This window comes from Rhinopithecus roxellana, chromosome 4 (assembly GCF_007565055.1).
Source record: "Rhinopithecus roxellana isolate Shanxi Qingling chromosome 4, ASM756505v1, whole genome shotgun sequence".
NCBI classification, from domain to species: Eukaryota; Metazoa; Chordata; class Mammalia; order Primates; family Cercopithecidae; genus Rhinopithecus; species Rhinopithecus roxellana.
This window is the reverse complement of record NC_044552.1, coordinates 165481406-165506098: the sequence shown is the minus strand read 5'-3', so window position 1 is coordinate 165506098 and position 24693 is coordinate 165481406. Positions and strand designations below refer to the sequence as shown.

At 38.0% G+C, this 24693-nt stretch overlaps 1 protein-coding gene across 1 annotated transcript in view; it reads right to left on the bottom strand.

Moving 5' to 3' along the window:
• The window catches only part of SLC35F1 (solute carrier family 35 member F1), a 400690-nt gene that overhangs the window by 156605 nt on the left and 219392 nt on the right, over nt 1-24693 (bottom strand). Inside the window, exon 2 of the mRNA XM_010353243.2 lies at nt 9328-9503. Coding sequence (XP_010351545.1) covers nt 9328-9503 — 176 coding nt within the window. The remainder of the gene's footprint in view (nt 1-9327; nt 9504-24693) is intronic.

Here is a 24693-nt window from a genome sequence, read left to right as displayed (position 1 = left end):
TCCAGATAAAACAGGTAGACAGCCCCTCCCCTTGAGCTTATACGCTGTTTAAAATAAAAGAATCAGGAAGACATTCATTAATAAAGTATTTGGCGTGGGGGAATGAAGCAACACCTGACATATAAAGAGTATATGTGTGTGTGAGTGTGTTTGTGTATAAGTTTATGTGAAGATTAAGAGTAGATGGTGTTACATATTCATGTCAATTTCCTTCCATCTAAAAGTCACTTACTGTACTAAGTGATACTGAGAGTTCTATGTAAGATATCACTTTCTTTAAGATACATACACTTTGGTCAGATGGTCAGACACCGTGGCTCAGGCCTGTAATCCCAGCACTTTGAGAGGCCAAGGTGGGTGGATCATTTGAGGTCAGGAGTTCAGAACCAGCTGGGCCAACATAGTGAAACCCCGTCTCCTCTAAAAAATACAAAAATTAGCTGGGTGGCAGTGGCGTGTGCCTGTAATCCTGGGTACTCAGGAGGCTGAGGCAGGAGAATTGCTTGAGCCTGGGAGGCAGAGGTTGCAGTGAGCTGAGATCATACCACTGCACTTCAGACTGGGAGACAGAGTGAGACCCTGTCTCAAAAAAAAAAAAAAAAGAAAAGAAAAAAAAGAAAAGGTTCATATACATTAGCATAAACATGAAATGTACCATTGGATACTATAAGTTTCATTAAGACTGTGGGAGACTCCATTTGGTGCAGATTCACCCTGTAAGCACTGTAAGCACTGCTTATGTATAGAATGTGTGTGTTTTGTATTGTTTGATGGACTTAAGCTTGATAGCTCATGTAACACTAGCAAGTTCCTTGATGCAGGTACGATTTTTGGGAAGCAGAACTCATTCTTGTCATCTAAAAGGATGCCACAAGGAAGTAGGAAGTTTTACCAGCATGTCCTAATATCTGTAAGTGACTGAGGAAATAGCTGCATATTGTAAACTCTAGACCCAATGATAACTTATTCCATCATGGTAACCGCTGAGCTATAGTAGTTAATTTTCTTTTTTTTCCCCCTTCAGTCAGATGCACTGAAGTATAACTTAGATACAATAAAATTCTCTCCTTTTACATGTACAGTTTGAAGAGTTTCAACAAATGTATATAGTCGGGTAATTGCTACAAAAATTGAGACACACAGAACATTTCCATCCTCCCAAAAGTTCCCTCGTGCCCCTTTGCAGTCAGTCTCCTCCCACCACTACCCCAGGCTCTGGAAACCACTGATCTCTGTCCTTACAGTTTTGCGTTTTCCAGAACATTGTATAACTCTACAGTATGTAATTATATAGTATGTAAACTTACACGTGTGGATTCTTGCACTTAGTGTAATGCTTTTGAGATTAATCCATACTATTATACATATCAGTACCTTATTTCTTTTTATTGGTGAGTGACATTCCATTGCATGAATTTACTGCAATTTGTTTATCCTTTTGTAAGCTGATGGGCACTTGGGTAGTTTAGTTTTTTGCAATTATGAATAAAGTTGCAATGAGCATTTGTATATAGATCTTTGCATGGATGTTATGTTTTCATCTCTTGGAAAAATGCAATTGTTGAGTCATATGGCAAGTATACATTTAACCTTATGAGACAATGCCAAGCTATTATTCCGAAGCAGCGTTCCCACATTTTTCAAGGCAGCATTATCATGTGTATTCCCACATACAGGTGGTATATGAGAGTTTCAGTTGCTCTACCTACTGGGAGGAAGTTTTGCTAGAAGTGGATTCTAATTTTCTTGTGTGACTTTCTCTACCAATTTCTCAGCATGATATCTGTATAACATCCCAGCCTGAAATCTGTTCTTCTCTTTTCCTAGACAACATAAGCATAATTCCCATGAAGCATCTACCAAAGATTCATCTCAGAAATCCCTGAGGTGCAATCTTTATACTGTGGGGGCTAAAATTTTCCAATCATACTTAAAAAGTAAAAATAAATGCAACCTGACAAGAAATAGGAATGGAGATTTGCCAAGTAATTTCCCACAAGGGACCCTTTTTAAGAGGCTCCAGTGAATTTACCTCACCAGACTTAGGTAAGTGACAGTACTATTTCTCCCATGACTCCCAAGGGAGTTACAATTTAGTATTTACATTTGCCAAGTGCTTTCTTATTATGCCCACATGCTAATAACAGTCCCTTCTTCTCAGTGATTTAGTCAGTGTTACCCAGAGAACTGAGAACTGGGCTGTGAGTGAGCAGAACTCAGGCTTCCGCTCTGAGAAAATCCTAGGTCCTGGTTTAATTCTTTCACTGCTTTTTTTTTTTTTTTGGACTGCCTATGAGAAGCATTAAAGAAATCTGCAATGAAAGTAGGGGGCAAAGATTCACAGAGGCAGAGGCACAGTTACAGATCTGGGGAAGTGAGATCTTCAGGTGACTCTAGGGTCTGACATACAGGGAAATGCTGGCTACCGAAGTTTCCAAGATTTTGTGTGGCTATCTGATAGGTCTATTTTATTTCGTATGAAATTCTCTATTTCTTCCAATTATGTAAGTATTTTAAGTGTGATATTGGTCATGGAGAATTTAGCCTATGTAACTGTATGTAAGAAATGTAGTATTTCTGTAGAGAACAAATACGAAGGCTTTCTTGAGTTGGAAGAAACAACAATTACCTCTTAATTAATGCTTCCTCAGCTACCACCCCCAACCTCCTCATAAAAAAAAAAAAAAATAGCAGGGTACTTTCTTGGCACAGACTCTCAGAAGAATTTTTATTTAAAATGCCAACGTTTGTGGGACTGGACCATTGGGTCATGACTTGTGTCCAGCTGTATGCGTAGACAGGACTGTCATATTTATATATTTCTCTTATCTCTTCTACCCTAGTTGAATATTCTGGGTGGAGAAAGGGGATGGTAAGCAGAAGGGGCCAGGAGAGCACATGTGCTTGAATACCCAACTAACTTCCTTGCTTCAGCCTTCTCACTTAGAATTAACATTTGAACCTAGACCTCTAGGATTTCCATCTGCTAGAATTTAATGTTCAAAGTGAGTATTTCCCATGAAGAGTAAAGCATGCAGTTTACTTTTCAGTATTATTTCTTTGAAAAAATCAAAGGGATTCTACATAGAGATTTTTTATGAGTGTTCTATTAGCACTATTAGAGACTTGTTTCATTTTTACACTCACACAAAGAAATAGATACATGATTCAATAAATAGTTTAATGTCTATGTTTCAATAATTCACTGAAAAACAAAATACATGCCATACTCATCAAATTGCTTTTAGCTGGAAGCTTGTCTTTTATGAAAATTGGAAGAGCTTGTAAAAACACTTTTCAATGAAAAAGCAAAACTTGCAGAACCAGTCACCAAGAATACTGAAGTTGTTAGTACTCTAATAACACTCAACGGTGGCAACATTTTCTTTTCTTTTCAGGGTCTGTATATAAAAAGAAGCAGACACTTATGATTCTAGTCATGCTTTCATTACTGATACCCATTTTTTCCCTACCACTATGAGTTGAAGAGGAAAACAAAGGCTAAAAGTGTTTTTTTCTTTTTACCCTCAGCATCTTGCCTTTACTTCTCCAGCAGTGAGTAAATTGCTGGTGTATAACAAAAAGGAATTAGAGAAACAAGAATGTAGAAAAATGGTAGCAGAAGACAGAGAAGAGGAAATTATTGCTTATCAAAGTTTTTACGATTTATATACACTCAGAAGATAAAAACTGCTAAAAGAGGAACCATGGGTATCTATTATTTGAAAACTTAAAGGTAGCTCTGGGAAGCAGCACGATTTTTGTCATCATAGACAAGAGAATCTTATGGGCAAAAAGTTAGATGATACATGTTTTCTTGATAGGAACTGTATCCTATTTTCACCTTTGTCTTTAAAAGCCTGTCACATTTCTTGCTCTTATATCACAAAAGCAAGAACTGGCGGTCTTCACTGGACCCCAGTCTGTCCTCACCTCTGATTCACAGTCTTGGCATTTTGTTCCTCTGCTTCCTGATTTCAGCTGTAATTACATGGAATTTTAAGAAGAGAGTAGATATAAGGAGAAGTCATCTTTTGAGAGTTTCTTAGGCAAATGCATACGTTTTTGGAAGCTTCACTATACTTTCTTAGTCCTATTCCTAAAGCACCACTTTGTATGAGTTGTTTGGATTTCAGGCTTTATTTCAGTGGGTACATTTTAATTTCCTAACTAACTTCTCAAAGTGGTTACAATTAAGCTATTAATGTAACGGTTATCTCTATTTTCCCTAAATTCTCAAACTTGATACAATGACAACAAAACTACTTTGGTGAAGTACATTTCTTTCTACAAAGTTGTATTTCTGAAGGTCTTTGTTTTGAACAGTAAATATTTTTTAAAAATTGTAGAACCATCTGGAAGAACACATAGCTCCAACTATAAAGAGGGCTAGACTTAAAATTTGCTCAATCGGATAAGATATTTTGTAAGGAAGATGGTACCCAAATTTTTGTAGGAATCAATTAATAATCAAGGGCAAACTCAACTCCAATTCATTTTGGAACTTATACTGGAGCCTGCTGCTTCAGAGTCTTTGATCATGAGTCCAATGAAATTTTGATAGGGAAAATTCAGTTTAACTTTGAAGTCAAATTTAAGCCAGGCTTTCATAATAACCTCACCCTTAATGCTCTTGAAAGGCTTCTTACATTTAGCACATTGTTTTAAATGTGACAATCATTAAATTTTAGAAGATATATGATTAAAACTATAAAGAAAGATTTGTTTAAAAATGTATTTCTGAGTCTAACTTCATGCTGTTATGTGGCCCAGAGTGGCAACACGTGGCTGAGACCTAACCTGCAGCTCTCAGGGAGTGGTGGGAAAGGAGAACTTGTGACTACGAGAGACTCTCCCTTGCACACACCACACTTTCCATCCTTCCCTCTTTGTTGTTCATTCTTTCCCAAATTTTCAGGTGCCTGACTAGAAAGATTAGTATATCTTCAGAACATAGTATTGAATCAGCCTATGGAAAATTAATGTAATTACTATGTTCATTTCCAGATGTTGGCTTAATGCCAGCCTATTAAAACTTCTAAAGATGAAGCTTAAAACAAATAATCATTCTGAGGAAACACCCAAAAGAAGACACGCCAGCAAACTCAGTGACGATCTGAGGCGATGGTAAAAATCTCCAGAGGGTATTTCAGAAATTGATTATCTCCATCACAAACTGGTATTGGCAGTCAGAATTTCCTTAGCCCTCTTCAGCCTTTTCTCTCTGAAGAGCCTCCAAATTCCTTGCTGCTCCTAGTCCTTAGCCTCTTTCCATTGGTCTTTCTTGCCTGTCCACCTCCAACCCTCTCCCTAAATCGTCTATGACATCCTTGTGATGGTTAATATTGAGTGTCAACTTGATTGGATTGAAGGATGAAAAGTACTGTTCCTGGGTGTGTCTGTGAGGGTGTTGCCAAAGGAGACTAACATTTGAATCAGTAAACTGGGAGACTCAGACCCACCCTCAATCTGGGTGGGCATCATCTAATCAGCTGCCAGCACGGCTGGGATAAAAGCAGGCAGAGGAACGTGGAAGGACTAGACTGGCTGAGTTTTCTGGCCTCCATCTTTCTCCCACACTGGATGCTGCCCGCCCTTAAACATCGGACTTCAAGTTCTTCAGCTTTTGGATTCTTGGACTTATACCAGTGATTTGCCAGGGGCTTTGGGAACTTCGGCCACAGACTGAAGGCTGCACTGTCAGCTTCCCTACTTTTGAGGTTTGGGGACTCGGACTGGCTTCCTTGCTCCTCAGCTCGCAGACAGCCTATTGTGGGACTTCACCTTGTGATCCTGAGTCAATACTCCTTAATAAACTCCCTTTCATATATACATCTATCCTATTAGTCCTGTGGTTGTAGAGAACCCTGACTAATACAATCCTCCTGACCGCACTGTGGTATCTCACTGCATCTTACACAGAGGGCTGGTTTCCTATTCAGGGTTTTGAAATTCAAAGGAAAAAAAAAAACCTCTCCTTTTCTTCAGAAGGGTCTCTGCTCCCTCCTCCTGCCTTCCCTGCACCTCACAAGGAGAGGCAGAGTGGCCCTGAAGCCACACTGTCCTCACAGCCCCGCCTTGGATGGGCCTCTACTCTTTGCTCTCCTATATCCTCAAGCAGTTTCCTGGGCTGTCAGAACCTTGGTTTTCTCATTTACAAAATTTTGGATAATCGTACCTATTTCCTTGGATTGATGGAATAAAAAGGATAATTTACATACACAGTGGCTGGCACATTATAGAGGCTCAATAGATGGTACTGTAATTATTAACTCTAGGCATTTTACTACATTTCATCTTCTAAGTTTTTTTAGCCTCTACCTGTAAATTATTGGTATGGTTGAAATAATTCTCCCTGCCCTTTAGAATGGCTTAACTTTTTTTTTGTTCCTGATTCAAGTTTTTGTTAAATCCCTGGATTCCTGAAAAGTGAGAGGTACAAAAACTCAAAGACTAAATACAATGTACCATCTTGCAGTAGAGTTTGTTTGGTTCTAAAAATGACTAGGGAAGAGAAATTCTTCACTTTCATGGGATTCTTTGGGGGTAATATTCAAGTGTTATAAAAATTATTCTTAATTTAATCTTCTTATTCTTAATTATACTCCTTATACTGGGCTAAAAAATTATATTCTTTTAATATTAATTCAAGCTTCCATCGAGTGATTTTTAAGTCCAACTGCTTAGTTCTATATGGCCAAGCTACACATTTCTAGTCTGTCATAAGTGAATTTCTAATTATATTTCTCCCTTATTTCTTCACTTCCTGGAGTCTGTTCCTGGACTGAGGCACCAATGGTAAAATGATGGGGATAACTTTTGTAAACCAAAAATAAAATGCTAAGTCCCCCCTCAATCATCTGAATGGACTTCCTCCTCAGTCAGGGCACTCTTAAAATGTAACCTGAAAGACTGGTTCAGGCCAAGATGGGAAGTGGGGATTGAACATGCTTCATTATACTTCTCCAGCATTAACATCAACACAGACTTTAAGTCTGATAAGAAACATTTTACAACCTATTCTCTCTGAAGCCTACTACCTGAAGGCTTCCTCTGCAAATAAGAACTTTGGTCTCCACAATCCTTTATCTTAACCCAGATATTCCTTTCTATTAATCCCAGATCTGTTGAGAAACTCAACCAATTGTCAATCAGAAAATTTTTAAATCTACCTATAAGCTGAAAGCCCCCTGCTTCGAGTTGTCCTGCCTTACTGGACCAAACCAATGTATTTCTTTTTTTATTTTATTTTATTTTTTATTATACTTTAAGTTCTAGGGTACATGTGCACAACGTGCAGGTTTGATACATAAGTATACATGTGCCATGTTGGTTTGCCATCAATTCATCATTTATATTAGGTATTTTCCCTAATGCTATCTTTCCCCCAGCCCCCCAACCCACAACAGGCCCCAGTGTGTGATGTTCCCTGCCCTGTGTCCAAGTGATTTCATTGTTCAGTTCCCACCTGAGAGAGAACATGTGGTGTTTGCAAACCAAAGTATTTCTTAAATGATTGAAGTCTCAGGTCTCCCTAAAATGTATTAAATATAAAAGTAAGCTGCACCCTGACCACCTTGGGCACATGTTCTCAGGTCTTCCTACGGGCTGTGTCAGGGACCATGGTCATTCATATTTGGCTCAGAATAAATTTCTTCAAATATTTTATGCAGTTTGACTCTTTTTTTTTTTTTTTTAGACTTTAGATAACCCATTTACATCATTCAAAATTATTAGCTTCCAAATCACACTCAGGAAACATAGCTGAGATTCAATGTCAATAACTTCAGTGGCCTGAGATTTTATTTTTAAAATAATGATATCTATTGATGTTAAACTTTAATAAACAAGCACTGATAGCACCAATTTTTGAGAGGTAAATAAAATTAGCTTCTACAATACTTTAAACAAATCTAAAATTAAACTGGAATTCAGTCTCAACTTGTTCATATTTATTCCTCCTATGAGATGAAATCCAGGATTGGTCAAATCATTATAATTAAGCATTATTATTCTGGACATTAATCCAAATAAATAAATGTAAAAATTAAATACTGATAAACAGTCTTGTACATGTTTCATAAAAGTGTGACTATTAAAATTGATGTACTCAGCTATACATGTGTCCTTATCTATTATTAATGTAAATAATTGTCTCCAAATGTATTAATGATTTTTTTCAATGTACATTTTACAGCTGACAGCTACTATTTTGGGGAAAATTGATGGCTATTTCTGAGCCATAGATAAAAGTGTTTACACCTTGTCATAGATCATTTTGTGCTGCTATAATGCATAACATATTTCATAGTACCCGAGACTGTGCAATTTATAAATAACACAGATTTATTTCTTATGGTTCTGGAGGCTGGGAAGTCCAAGGTTAAAGGGCTCACATCTGGTGAGGGCCTTTTTGCAGTATCCTCACATGGCAGACAGGCACAAGAGCACACATGAAAGAGCAAGAGAGGGCAAGAGGGGGGCCAAACCCACATTTAGCTGGAACCCACTCCCATGACAATGGCATTAATCCATTCAGGAGGGTGAAGCCCTCATGGCCTAGTAATAGGCTCACCATCTTTCTTATTAGTCTCACCTCTTAATATTGTCACAGTGGCAATTACATGTCAACATGAGTTTTGGAGGTGACATTCAAACCACAGCATACTGGATTCAGTGGCATATCATATGACTCTGAAGCATCCCCTCCAGGGATGTACCTTGAGGTTTTTCAAAGGCAACTGCCTCTTTAAAAAAAGGTTTTCTTGCATTGGCTCTTGGAGGACTTGTTTTATTTCTTTAATTATTTCAAGTTTAAAATAATTTCACATCTCATTTGACCATTTGTGGTAGTGTTCTTTTTTTCTTTTTCTGTGATGTTATTAATAGAGTTGTCTGTGTTTACAGTTTGTATCTTTCTTGTGTCACTTTCCCACAGAACATATATTTGTCTGCAATTCCCTTGGATTTCTCAGAGCAAGCATTATTTAGAATATCTGCATCAGGTCTATTCCAAGTTCCAAGGAAAAACTCATTTAATTCCAATGAGAGGGTAGAAGTAATGTTAACAGGGATTCAAAAAGTGAGAAATTGTACATTTTTGCCTATACATGCAGTTCCCACTTCTTGCTGAATTCATATGATTAATTTTCTTTGTGATTTATTCAGTCATTTTGTTTACTATATTACTGCAAAATAGAAAAGTAAGATCTGGGGTTTTCAATGATCTTAACTGATGCTGTAAGTGACAAAACGTTATCTGGTCATGGCTCATCTTTTTTTTAGGTGCTTGTAAAAGCTATATTCCTGGTGTTTCTGTGAGCTTACCTTGTCTGACGGCTAGTGTGGTGGTATAGACCAAGAAGAGAAGAATGTAATTGAGGAAACTCTGGAAGACTGGTGTGTTGGCATGGAAATCTTCTGACAGATACTTGCTAGTCAAGCCAATTCCACAAATAAGGAGGGATAACACCTGGCCCAGGGCCACAGAGATTAACATCTCCCTGAGAAATAAAGAAAAAAAAAAAAAACAGCAAAGGTCAGCAAGAAGCCCATTAAAACAATAGCAGTTAAAATTTTTTGAGCACTGGTAGTATGCACTGGATTAAGTGCAATTAAATATTATTCCCTTTAGTCCTTCACAGCTAATCCCTTGAGGAAGGTGCAATGATTACTGAGATTTTACAGAGAAGGAAACCAAAGCTTAGAGTGGTTAAGGAGTTTGCTCACAGTCATGTAACTAGGAAGTGGCAAAAAACTGGGATTTGAGACCAACTCTCTGAAAGAGCCTGGCTTCTAGCTACTGACCTCTCGGTGCCAATGGGAGTGGGGAGTGGGTGGGGAAAGAACATCATCTTGATGCTCACCATAGTATTAATGAAATATTTAGTGATGGTGAGACAGTACCTGAACGCTGACTAGGAGGGACCATATTCCCACCTCATCCTCAGGTTCTTGTACCAATAAAGGGAGACTCTTTTCTTTATAGATTGAAATCCCAGATCCAGAAACCCCTGTGTGAAATGGCTATACACTATACATATCCCTGAAAACCAGAAGGACCATCTGCTGTCCATTCCCAGACTCTAGAACTCAGTTTGCTCTAGGAAGCTTTGATGAGCATTAGGTGTCTGCTCTCCTCTGCTCAAGTCACAATTGCCTACACACTAAAACTGCCATTCATGAAGGAGATTCAGTACTGTGATGATGTAATACAACCTTTCAAATTATGCCAATTTTTTTGTGGCTTTTTCATAGGCACTGCCCCTATAGACTTCTGTAGCGGGGACTACAGGCAAGGTTCAAGGCGTTCATTTTGCATACAAATAAAATGCCCTCACAAGCTTTCTGGTCACATACACCCACATGCTTTTACACAGAAAAAGCCCCTGGAAATACAAAGATTTCTGCCCTCCCTGAAAGTGCATCTGACTTGTCTGGTTTATTTATAGAAAGAGTAATATAATAGAAGCAAGCAGTAGTATTTCTTTCAATAAAAGTTTTATTTTATTTTTAATTGACACATAATAATGGTACATACTTATGCAGTACAGTCTCATGTTTCAATACATGTTCACATTGTATAATAAAGCAGAACAATTGTCAGATCAAAAATTTATCATTTCTTTGTGGTGAGCACATTCAAAATCTTCTCTTCTAGCTCTTTTGGAATATACAATACATTATTGTTAACTATATCACTCTAGTTTGTAATGCACCATTATTTCTAAACAAAAAGCTTTAGGCAAAGGATTTGCGGTGTTACATATTTAGTCCCCCATAACAGATGTGAGTCCATTTTTCTGGAATGAGCACAGAGTCCTGGGCAGTACTTTGGTTGTATTTTGCTTTAAAAAAGAAAAAACATCAGCTATATTTTGTTCATTCCATCTGCTTCCAAGAGGAGGAAAAACTGTGGCAAGGCATGTGGGCATGCAGAGAAGAACTTTCTGAGGTTAACCTATTTCCAGGTACTGGCTCCTGACCTCTGAATTCAATCTCTATAAAGAAGCCAAATACATACCTCTAAACATCCATGTTTAAAATGTCAGTATGCTGCTTAAAATCTTACAATAGTTCCCTACAGAATGCAGAGATCTGTAAGGTCTGTACTGAACATCTGCAAAGATGCCTGCCGACATAGCCTTTACATTCCTGCTGCTCTGTCCAAAGGGAGGCAGGGGTCTCTTTCGAGACTTTTCTGGAAGCTGAGCTGGTCTTGGGACTTGCTCTGACCAACAGAACATGGGGGAAGGGATGTCATGTGACTTCTGGGCCTTATAAAGCTCTACAACTTCCATTTTCTGCCCTCATAAAATATAGCTTCCATGTACTTCAGTTTTGAGAGACCATGTAAAAAAAAGAGAAATCCAGCCAGCCATCACTGTCCTGACATGCGAGTGAGGCTTCTGGATTCTCCTGCCCCAGTCAAAGCATGCCAACATACGCCACCATGGAGTAGACCCCGAAAGATTGCTGCCTAATTGAAGAACTGTGAGAAATAATACATGAGGCTGTTTTAGGGCATGCAGATGTACAATGGCTTGTTACATGGCCAACAAATAACTGAAATCATGTCCTAAACACTCTCCCTCTATTCCCACCACCTCTGGAACATGACCCTCCATTTCCCTGTATTACTCCTCCATGATGCACTTTCAGCCTGCTTACTTGCACTTCAGCAGTGAATCATGGTCTTCTGTGCCTGCATTCCCTTGCATGTGTTATTATTTCCAAAATGTTCTTGTGCCTTTGCCAGTGTGACTCTTATGCATCTTTCAAGATTTGGCTTCTATGTCACTCCCTTTGAGAAGTGTTACCTGTCTTCTCTTCCCTGGGATGCATCTCTATGTTACTTCTATCTCATTGTATTGAAACTAATGCCTTTACACTTCTTGCCTCAGCTGGACTGTGATGCTTGTACCATGTTCTTCACTGTATCTACAGCCAGGCAGTACCATTGAAAGGAAGTAGAAAAGTAGACAGTGCAGAAGAAGCCTAGGCAACACGAAACAGTTTGTAGAAATAAAGGGGGTGATTAATAAAAGAAAGAAAGAAAGGTAGAGGTAAAAAGGAGTACCAGAATTAACTCAAATGATTTTAAAGGCCAGGCGCAGTGGCTCACACCTATAATCCCAACACTCTGGGAGGCTAAGGCAGGAGGATCACTTGAATCCAGGAGTTTAAGACCAGCCTGGACAACACAGTGAGTCTTCATTTCTACAAAAAATTTAAAAAATTATCCAGGTGTGATGGCACATGCCTGTAGTCCCAGCTCCTTGGGAGGCTGAGACAGGAGGACTGCTTGGGCTTAGAAGGTCAAGTGTGCAAGTGAGCCATGATTACACCATTGTACTCAAGCCTGGGCTACAGAGCAAGACCCCACCTCTTATAAAACATTAAAGGTTTTTAAGACTGCCTAAGATAAGTATAATATCTACTGACAAAAATAATGATAAGGAGCTGGTTTTAGTGGAGACACAATACATATTTTAGGTATAGTGAACTTGAGATGCCAGATGAACTTCCAAATGATCCAGCAGCATTAGTAGCATGGGATCGGAGTGGGATAGGGAGGTCAACCAGGAGATAAATATGCAGAGGTTATACTCATAAAAGTGATGGTGAAAATACCGGAAACGGATCCCAGCACTTTGGGAGGCCAAGGCAGGCAGATCACGAGGTCAGGAGATCGAGACCATCCTGGCTAACTCGGTGAAACCCCGTCTCTACTAAAAAAATACAAAAAACTAGCCGGGGGAGGTGGCGGGCACCTGTAGTCCCAGCTACTCCGGAGGCTGAGGCAGGAGAATGGCGTAAACCCGGGAGGCGGAGCTTGCAGTGAGCTGAGATCTGGCCACTGCACTCCAGCCTGGGCGGCAGAGTGAGACTCCGTCTCGAGAAAAAAAAAAAAAAAAAATACCGGAAATGGACAATATCCCCAAGAAATGGAGAGTAGGAGAGAAAGTAAGAGAGCCTTGGGAAATATCTTTGGGGAATCCCAAGGTTGGAGGTGGATGAGGGAGAAGAAGCACATCACTGGAGTCGGAAGTGGTTAGAAGGCTAAGAGGAAGAGCAAGAGAGTTTTGGTGTTAAGGAAACCAAAAGAAAAGAGACATTCATGGATTGAATAGTTGTAATACTTAATGTTGCTTAGAGGGTAGAGAGAATGAAGACTGACAAGACATAATTTGTAGTCACTGTCATCCTTTAAGAGTTTTGGTTGAGTGGAGAGGAACAGAGTAGCACTGGTGTCATGAAAACCAAGAGAACAGAGAGTTTTATGGAGGGGATAGCTAGTAGGGACTAAGTGAAAAGGAAATGGTGAGAAATTAAAGGTGTTGACTTTGCAGAATTTTGAAGAATTCAAAAAATTCATGGAAGGAATTTGATATAGTCACCATGTAACAATATCAATGATAGTTAAACTAGTAATGTTTAAAATGATTTAAAAATTAATTTAGCTTATCCTATCACTGGATCATTCTTATTTGCATAATAACTTACATTCCCAAATGGAAGAAATATGACTAGAGTTACAACTAATATATAAGAGTTGTTTTTTTTTTTTTTTTTTTTTTTTTTTTTTTTTTTTATTATACTTTAAGTTCTAGGGTACATGTGCATAACGTGCAGGTTTGTTACATATGTATACTTATGCCATGTTGGTGTGCTGCACCCATCAACTCGTCAGCACCCATCAATTCATCATTTATATCATGTATAACTCCCCAATGCAATCCCTCCCTCCTCCCCCCTCCCCCCTCCCCATGATAGACCCCAGTGTGTGATGTTCCCCTTCCCGAGTCCAAGTGATCTCATTGTTCAGTTCCCACCTATGAGTGAGAACATGCGGTGTTTGGTTTTCTCTTCTTGTGATAGTTTGCTAAGAATGATGGTTTCCAGCTGCATCCATGTCCCTACAAAGGACGCAAACTCATCCTTTTTTATGGCTGCATAGTATTCCATGGTGTATATGTGCCACATTTTCTTAATCCAGTCTGTCACAGATGGACATTTGGGTTGATTCCAAGTCTTTGCTATTGTGAATAGTGCCGCAATAAACATACGTGTACATGTGTCTTTGTAGTAGACTAATTTATAATCCTTTGGGTATATACCCAGTAGTGGGATGGCTGGGTCATATGGTACATCTAGTTCTAGATCCTTGAGGAATTGCCATACTGTTTTCCATAATGGTTGAACTAGTTTACAATCCCACCAACAGTGTAAAAGTGTTCCTATTTCTCCACATCCTCTCCAACACCTGTTGTTTCCTGACTTCTTAATGATTGCCATTCTAACTGGTGTGAGATGGTATCTCATTGTGGTTTTGATTTGCATTTCTCTGATGGCCAGTGATGATGAGCATTTTTTCATGTGTCTGTTGGCTGTATGAATATCTTCTTTTGAGAAATGTCTGTTCATATCCTTTCCCCACTTTTTGATGGGGTTGTGATGCTGAGTATGTCTCCTGGAGAATGCTATGTATGGAGAGCATCTCCTTGGGACAAGAAGGGTGAAAACTATTGCTATGACATGGATTCCTGCAGCTCTATAAATTACAACTATAGTGTTCAAAACTTTGGCAATATGCTATGCCTTTCCTGAACAAAATCACACCACAAATAAATGACAGATTACTTATATAAGAGAATACAATTTTAGTCTTTCTTATGTATATGCGCCAATATAGTATAAAATAGCATTCTATATGCCATACACTATACATGTAAAGATGAACAAGACACAGTCCTTGTCACTGGAGAGCTACTAAACTAAGATTTGGGAGCTAGGTCCTCAAATAACTTAGTATAAAATGGAGCCAATGAAGCTAAAACAACAATAATAATTTATATTTAGTAAGTTCTTACTATGTGCCAAGCCATGGGCTTAGACTTACACATACTATCTTAGTGAATCCTCATAATAACCTTATAAGGCAGCTATTATTACTGTTTGATTTTATAGATAAGTTAACTGATGCTTAGAGAAGTTAAACAAGCAGCCCAAGGTCACAGAGCTAACAAAGGGAAGAGTTTGGATGCAAACTAGGTTATGTGGTTCCAAATCTCAACTTTTTAATCACTATGCTATACTACTATTTTGGTGGCAAAAATATACTCTGTGCCCTCATAGAGTGCAAGAACTTATAGTTAGCAACCTAACTGGCTGGTTTCCAGAAATATTCTAGAGGCGGTAAAGACAAAAACAAGTCTGGGACTGACCCTCTGATGAAAACTCTTGCATCAAGATATCTGTAATGTGTGCCTTTCAACAAGAGGTCAATACAAATCTATTCTTGTTTCTTCAGTCAAACAAAACATCAAGTCTGCTGTATTCAATTTCTGCTTTTAATTAGTGGCCATGTCATTCAGCTGCTGCTGGTGTGATTTGATGGCGAATACAAATTATGGTTTTATTGGTCATGCTAATGAGCACGACATGTAAAACAGGATGGAGTGAAAGGAATCTTTTATCAGATTAGTTCATGAGTCTTTTTCCTCCTGCAGGGAGCTAGATATTGTAGCTATTGCAGCCTGCGTATCTGAGCTAGTTCCTAGAGTCACCAAATAAATAAGTAAATAAAAATAGAAATAAACCTAAATGCCTAAACGTTGACACTCTGCTAACTATGCCCCCTGCCCTGCCATCTTGCCCTGATCAAATTCTCTTTTGTTCTCTATTAGCACAGGACAAATCCATTTGGTGATGTGTTGTACAAAAATGTTCTCCCTGCTCTCTCTGCCTTAGGATCTCTTTGGTTCATTTACTGTTGCCCTATCCCTTCTAAATATTTTTTCCTTAGATAACTGCTACGGTAGATCTGTGATCCTTTCACCTAACTCCTCATGGCCTTATGACAATGTTTTCTTCAGAGACCCTCTGTTTAGCCACTCCCTGCTCCCAAGGGTGAGGCAAGTGTCCTCACCTGCATTTCCCTATCACTATTTGCACTCACCATATTGTGTAGCTCATAAGCTCCTGAAAATACGGGAATGCATTTTATTGTTTTCTGTTTCTAGTGCCTTGAGGACTGCTGGACAGAAATAAAACAGATGCTCAATAAACACAGGATGAAAGAGTGAACAAATTTATGAGTAAACAAATATCTGTAAATGAAAATGGCAAAGTCTTAGAAGATTTGAAAGATGGTTGCTTATCTTACCTTGAAAAACTACTAGCTCTGAAAGACAAAAATCATGTTGTTTTTTTTACTGTATCCCATCTGCCAGTTAGACATTGAGATTAATAAGCTATTTTCTGGTGCTTTTCAGAGCAAGCCTGGTAAGGTGCTATCTTGCAAAAATGATGCTAAATATGGTGCCGGTTGGAATTTTGCACAGCGAGCTGTAGGTTATTCATGTAGTATATGGAATAACACACCAGATGCATTCTAACATAAGATACATAGTTCCTATAATTTTAGTGGCAGAAATAGAAAGGAGACTATGATACACATTTTCATCTTCTTTGTTTATGCATTTAAAAGGACATCCTATCCACTTTAAACTCAGAATGACTAGACAATGAAAAATGCATGAGTCTCAAGAAAAATAGTGCTGCTGGAAGCTGAATACCTGTTATAATAGAGCTTGTATTCATAAAGACTGATATAACCATTACCACTGGCACTTTGTTCTGTTAAAGAAACAGACTTTAGAATTTTGAGAGTAAACTTGTGTTACAAATTAGATATTCAAAATAGTAAGATTTAAAATAAAGCATAAACTGAATCTTGTTTTCTTCTCTTAGTTATAAGAATACATTCTTTTAAAAGGTATGAAGAATTTCAACATAGTGTTACATAATCTTATTGCTTTGTAATTCTTTGCCACAAAAGTGAAACAATTATGTTATCATCTTGAATTAGAGCACATCAACCTTTCTGTGGCGACATCTTCATTCTGATAACTATTCTCAGGCAAGTCATGTCAGGTCTGAGTCAGCATATGAATTCAAACATGCATACATAACGAACACTTAAGTATATTGCCTGGACTAAAATCAATGCCTCTTGAACGTGGGAGAAGTGTGTTCTACCATGTTCTTTGACAAGATTCTTGTTTGCAGAAGTTAGGCCATTGACTTCTATAAGCTCTTTGCTGAAAGTTTTTTTTTTTTTTTTTTTCGATACAGAGTCTCACTCTGTAGCCCAGGCTGGAGTGCGGTGCAAGCTCCGCCTCCCGGGTTCACGCCATTCTCCTGCCTCAGCCTCCTGAGTAGCTGGGACTACAGGCGCCCACCACCACGCCCGGCTAGTTTTTTTGTATTTTTAGTAGAGACGGGGTTTCACCGTGTTAGCCAAGATGGTCGCGATCTCCTGACCTTGTGATCTGCCCACCTCGGACTCCCAAAGTGCTGGGATTACAGGCGTGAGCCACCGCGCCCGGCCTCCTGAAAGGTTTGTTTGTTTGTTTTAATCACATTCAAGCGTTAATTAGACTTATATGTAAGAAGATTATTAGGCAAAAAGAAAATATACACCTTCAGAGATTTATCATTAATTGAGGTTTCTTTGCCTCACGTTTTGCATTCATGGACTTGAATCTGTTCTCTGGCTCGTGGTATCCATTTTGTTTTCGGAATTAGGTAAGAGAAACCAAGTAAGACGCAAGGAAGTGCTTTAAACATAATGTTTTACTGGGTCATTGAGGCACTAAGTGTAGGAGATTTTTGAGACTGGTGTGAGAGGAGCGGTCACAGATGCTCTTGGATACTGTATGCTCTATGTTTACAGAAATAACACAGAAAACTGAAAAGGCACCAGATAGGGAGCTGGAAGCCCCTGGCTCCATGAGTTCTACTAATGAAGCTCCATGATTGTGTATATCTCTCACTCTGGGTTTGGGCTTCTTCATGTAAAATCAGGATATGATGATTGACACATGTGTATGACACTTCTTATGCTCCCTTTCATATTCATCCTTTTGATCTCACCTATCTCCAGTGTCTCTGGCGACTTACTCCAGCTCCAGTGGTTGCTGCCATGACCAACTCTGCATAGACTATAACCAACATTATGCGGGCACTTCCAGGGGCCCTGTGTCCGATGCCCAGGCTATGTATCTCATGCCTTCTTCCCTGGGGATTCTCAGTTGATACGGAGGACCAGATCCTACAGGAACCTGTTTCGTGCCCACTCACGAGCAACTGGAACGTGCAGGGGAATTACTGCACCTGACCAGTAGGAAACTCTAGCAGACAGATACATTCTTCCTTCTTTCGCCTCCACACAGAGTGCACTGTGAAGCAGTCATTTATACAGGCTCTGAATATGGCCCTGACTCACAAGGTTCTCAGTGTGTACCCTGTACCCTTGTGCTGTGTCTCCCTCTTTGCCTTCCTCAATCCTGCTCCTTGTGATTGTATGCCTTAATAAAGTAGAACATACAAGCCTCTATCTATCTTCTACAGGACTCAGGCTAACATAATGAGATTTATGTTTTCTTCTACTCCACAATTCAGACTTACTTTTAGAAGATACTGAACTGTGCACATCAACTCTTGGAATTTGTATCTTTGATCCTAAAGTCTATTCCTTTTGTGAATTTGATTAAACTCTTTGGTAGCCAAGTTACCAGCAATGTGTATTCATTTATTATGTGCAAACTCTGTGGGTTTTAGGATTAGCCACAGAGAAACAAATCAGTCCGTAGCATTTGCCAAGGCCTGCTGGGTACAGGTTATGAGAAAGGAATGCTTGGCCTTGCCTCCAGGAAGCTTAGAGGGAGCACGAGACATAAATAAATTAAACTAAACAGAGAATATAAAAATAACCACGTAGTCAAATAAATTTATATGAAAGTGCTGGAAGTTGGGATAATTTGAGTTTTTAAAAGTGGATGAAGCCAATGTGAAAAGGTTCCCTAGAGAACATAGTTTTGAGTCTTTGTTTTTTAAATAATGAGAGAGATGTAATTTGAGAAGTTGGCATGTCATCACAGGAAAGGGAATGCCCTGCTGTCTCAGAAGCAGGGACTGACATGGAATCACTTGGCTGGTCAGGAAGAAATCATAATAGAAGAGATGGGTAAACAGAGGTAAGCACAGAGGAATTTAAAGTGCAGGGTAGAGTTTTAATTCAGAAGAACTTATTCTTTGACATTTTTGAGCAAAGGACATGAAGTAAGCACCAGCCATAATGTCCTCATATTTATCTGCTCATTCCATTAGTTAGAACCAAATTCTCCTTTTATTATGGCTAAAGAAAAAAAGTTTCAATAAGAGGCAAGAGTGAAGAACCAGACATCTCTTTCCGCAAATGAGACATTCCCACTCGCTCCATTAGCTCCATAATACAGGCCTGTCTGAGGGAGGCATGCTGGATGCATCTGTATTTTCATCCCAACATGGCAAAGCATCAGTGTTCTACTATTTGCTTCCCCAAATCTTCAGCGTGTCTTTTTATGCGTCTTTCAACATTAATTGTCAACAGAAAAATGTGTTTTAATCTGTGGCCATCCCGTTTTTCCTGTGTATTACAACCATCTTTACAGTAACAGGAAAAAGGGTTTTCCCAATAGTATAAAAATTTTATTTTTTAATAAGTTGAGGCTAATTAAACAATTATTATTACATTTAATGAAAACATTTTAAAGTAATGAGTTGCATAACTTTAAATATAACCTCCCCACAGCCCCAAACTGCAGAAGTTATCTTTATGTTATGGTTGCTTAGTTTTTTAATTGCTTGCTAACACTGTATCAGGCAGTATCTTAAGGTACACTGTACACTTAGAATAAAGCCAATCTTTAATAAAAATGGAAGTAAATCCATATTTAAAATTGTCTTTCTGACGGTTACAAATTTTAGTTAATACTTACGTTACATACGATTAAATTTTATTTTATTTGTTTTACTCTGTAATGTGGCTGATGAAGAAGGGTCAGATTAAAAATAGGAGAAGTTTTAATTTACCTTTTTTGTGTTACTTATGGTATATTTTGGTATTCTCTTTGACTTTCAGCTTTTCTGTAGGAATTATTTTTAAATCGACAATACTATCTCTTTGCAAAGTTTAGTTACTGAACTAGTAAAACTGCGAAATCCTTTAACCAGATCCACACAAGTGGAGCAAAGTCAGGAAAAGCCCCTTCTGGTAGCAGAACATTCACTCCTGTGTCAAAGACTCTGATATACCTTAAAAGAGGCACCCATGGAAAGAAACCAGTCGGAAAAGAGTACATGATTCCCTTCTTATGAAGTGCACAGCACCGGCCAATCCGCAAAGACGGGACACAGCTGCTTGCTTAGGCTTGCGAGTATGGAGAGGTAGGGAGTGACAGCTAATGAATGGGTGCGAATTTCTTTTTGAGGTGATAAAATTGTTCTATGATAGACTGTAGTGTTGGTTGCATGGATCTGTATATGAAATACTAATATACTAAAAACCATTGAATTGTACACTTTAAATGGGTAAATCGTATGGTAAGTAAATTAAATCACAACAAATTTGTTATTAAAAATAAAGAGAAGGAAGGAAGAGAAGAAAAGAGAGAAGAAAAATATAAGGAAAAGGAAAATAAAATTATGCAGCTGTTCGAAAAAGAAAAACAAGAAAGATTTGAATATCTAACTTAACTGAGTGATTGCACAAGGGTCAATTTACATGTTAAAAAGTAACAAAACTTAATTTCTTATTTTTTCCACATATAAAATAAATATCTTTTTTCTTCCTTTTCACATATAAAGTAATGATAATATTTTCTTCCGTAATACTAGGGGATCATCTTGTTTTCCCCCTGGGATGTGTACTCTTACTTTAGAGACAACTGACAAGGTAAGGTTTTTTTTTACATTTTTATTTTTATTTTTTTTAAAGTTCTGCAATACATGTGTGGGATGTCCAGGTTTCTTACACAGGTAAACCTGTGCCAAGGTGGTTTGCTGCCCCTATCATCCCATGACCTAGGTATTAAGCCCAGCATGCACTAGCTATTTATCCTGATGCTCTCCCTCCCCCGACCCCCTGCAGGCCCCAATGTGTGTTGTTCCCCTCCCTGTGTCCATGTGTTCTCATGGTTCAGCTCCCACAGATAAGTGAGAACATGCTGTGTTTGGTTTTCTGTTCCTGTGCTAGTTTGCTGAGGATAATGGCTTCCAACTTCATCCATGTCCCTGCAAAGGACATGATTTTGTTCCTTTTTATGGCTGTATCGTATTCTGTGGTGTATGTGTACCACATTTTCTTTATCCAGTCTATCATTGATGGGCATGTGGGTTGATTCCATGTCTTTGCTATTGTGAATAGTGCTGCAATGAACATATGCATGTATCTTTATAACAGAATGATTTATATTCCTTTGGGTATATACCTAGTAATGGGATTGCTGGGTCAAATGGTAGTTCTGGTTCTAGGTCTTTGAGGAATCGCTGTCTTCCACAACGGTTGAACTAAAAAGTTAAGTTTTTAATCACTAGCTTGGTTGGTTCAAGAGCCTTTGCCGTCTTCCATCAGAAAACCAGCATGGTACAGTCAAATGAGAAGTTTTGAAACTAAATAGATCTGAATTTGGATCCTAACTATGCCACTAACCAGCTGAGACTCATTTTCTTCATCTATGAAATGGAGATCATAATACATATCCCACAGGCTGTCAGGATTAAACAAGATAGTTTATATAAACTGCCTCCTACAGTAACTACCTCACGGTAGATATTCAGAATAATAGTTTTAATTATCTTTAAGTATACTTGGAAGTACCAGTACTTTTAGGGATTACTTAAATTTGTCTATAAAATTATGTTACGATACATTTAGAAGAAAACTAGAAAAAATATTGTTAACATGCCTCTCAGCATTATTTCCCCAAGTTCTGACTAAGAAGTTTATTCTCCAATTTGGAAAGTTTAGAGGATTCCTGCCCTTTAGAAACTGGGGAAGGAAAGCAAAAAAGAAATGAGGAATATTTAAGGAGCCTTACATGAAATGAGTATTATGAAACTAACAGATTTTAGTTTTAAATAGGAACTTTTGACCCTAGTTCTCACACTTAGTAACATCTTGGAGAGTAGGAAAGAGGGGGCAGCCTTTTAAGGATTACTTTTGCTGTTTTCTTCTTTAAACATTGTTAAATGACTTTGACATTTTTCCTTACAAAATGCTTTTAGCTTTGCATTTTGAATTATGTTAGTGAACCCTGAGGCCAAATTGCAAACATCTAACTTTAAAATCTATTGAATAAATAAAAACAAAGAAAGTATGCAAGTGGATTGGTGACTCACTTTTTCTTAAAATAAAAACCCATGTCAAATTTCATTATTTTATCACTTATTTACTACATTTTTATGCTTGAAATGTGGTGTATTTGAAGATGAGCAAATTGGGAAAATTAGATTCCACTGAGTGCTGAACTTCTCCACACATAATTAAAACCTGCTTGAAAAATGTATAATCAACTGAGATAATCAATTATGCATTTTACTCGAAAGAACATGCAGGGAGCCTGGATAAATAAGTAGGAGAGTTATGCCTCATTTTAGAAGACAAAGATATCTGGCCTTTGCTTTCAAGTAGTAAAAAAATTCACCGAGTAGAGGCTAGCTGACATTTTTCTTCATCATTCTTTGCATCAAAAGATGACTCCAATTGCCCTGTTACAAGAACCTGACAATAAAAGAGTAATTTTATCTCAGCCCTTTTGACAGACTGCCTTGAAAGATGCCTCAAAATTACACCATAATCCAATTTTTGCAGCAATGGCAAGATAAAATTTATTCTAGATGAAAAGGTCTTCTATAAGAATGAAAATTGGATATTTACCATAATTAAATATTATAATGATGGGGAAGAAATTTTACCTGTTGAAATTTCTACTGTAGGGATGATTCTAACCAAAAGAAAAAAAAAATGAATAAATATAATTCTGTTACTGCCACTCCTGCTTCAGGCTTAACAGAGGAAAATGCAATTAGAAGAAAGGGATGTCATAAAGTGGGAAATCTCAAAAGGTTCTCAGTTAAGATGGAAGAGAAAAGGAGGATAGACCAGTGGGAAAGAAAACCCTTGAGGCAGAGCAATCTAAGGAGAATGTTTAAAGACTTGATATGTTAATCTGTTCCACTACAGTAACTATTTTACCATATATATGTGTATATCTTATATAGGTAGTAGCATCATGTTGCATACCTTAAATATACGCATTAAACTTATTTTAAAAAAGATAATGATGGGGGCTGGGAGTGAAAAGATAACTCAAGTTGGTTCATGAAGTATAACATGTTCTACCTTTTTAAAAGCTACCAAGACCAAACATTGTGGTAAAACATCAGGCAAAACAAAAATGTCAGGCAGATTACAAACCCCAGATTTTTATTCTGTAAATAAACAGTCTCATTAAATTTATATTCTATGTAAAAGCAATGAGCCTGTTTTAGGAGGAGCCACTGCCAAGGTTAAAACTAAAAACCAGTCTCAGGCCCTCAAGTTGTGGGAACCACTGACACTTTCTTTAAGAACAAAGAAGGAAAACAAATGAAGTATCACTTTTGTGAACATAAATGTACACTCCGCTTCACCTGGCTCAGTAGAATTCAGTGTAATCCAGTCCAGTGAAATGAGTACTTGTAGGGAAAGCAATCATTTATTGTATTCTCCAAATGAAACCATTTACAAACCACCTTGTAATGGACTGAATGTTTGTTTCTTCCCAATAGTCATATATTGAAATCCTACCTCCCCCACAATGTGGTGGTATTAGGAAGTGGAGCCATTGGATGCTGATTAGGTCATGAGGATGGAGTCCTCATGAATGGGGTAAAAAGGATCCCAGAGAACTCTCTTGCCCTCTTTCTGCCATGTGAGAATACAGTAGCAGTCTGCAACCAGGAAGGCAGCCCTCACAGGAACCTGACCATCGTAGTGCCCTGATCTTGGACTTCCATCCACTAGAACAGCAAGAAAACGGTTTCTGTTGTTTATAAGCCACTCGGTCTATGGTATAGTCATGCATCACTTAACAATGAAAATGCATCCTCAGTGATTTTAGTCATTATGCAATCATAGAGTGTACTTACACAAACCTAAATGGTGTAGCCTACTACACACCTACACTGTTGCTCCTAGGCTACAAACTTGTGCAGCATGTTACTATACTGAATACTGTATGCAGTTGTAACACAATGTTAAGTATTTGTGTATCTAAGCATATTAAAATATAGAAAAGGTACAGTAAAAATATGGTATAAAAAAATGGAAAAATGGTACACCTGTATAGGGCATTTATCATGAATGGAGCTTGCAGGTCTGGAAGTTGCTCTGGGTGAGTCAGTGAGTGAGTGCTGAGTGAATGTGAGGGCCTAGGACATTACTGGGCACTACTGCAGACTTTATAAACTTAGGCTATAATAAATTTAGTTAAAATATTTTCCTTTCTTTAATAGTAAATTATAGTAAATTAAATAGTAAATTTAGTTAAAATATATTCCTTTCTTTAATAGTAAATTAACCTTAGCTTACTTTATCTTTCTTACCTTATAAACATTTTTTCATTTTAAAAAATGTTTTGACTCTTTTGTGGTAACACTTAGCTCAAAACATAAACATATTGTACAGTTATAGAAAAATATTTTCTTTATATCCTTATTCTATAAGCTTATTTCTACTTTTAACATTATTTATTTTGCTTTTTAAATGTTTTTGTTAAAACTGAAACACAGCACACACATTAGCCTAGGTCTACAAAGGATCAG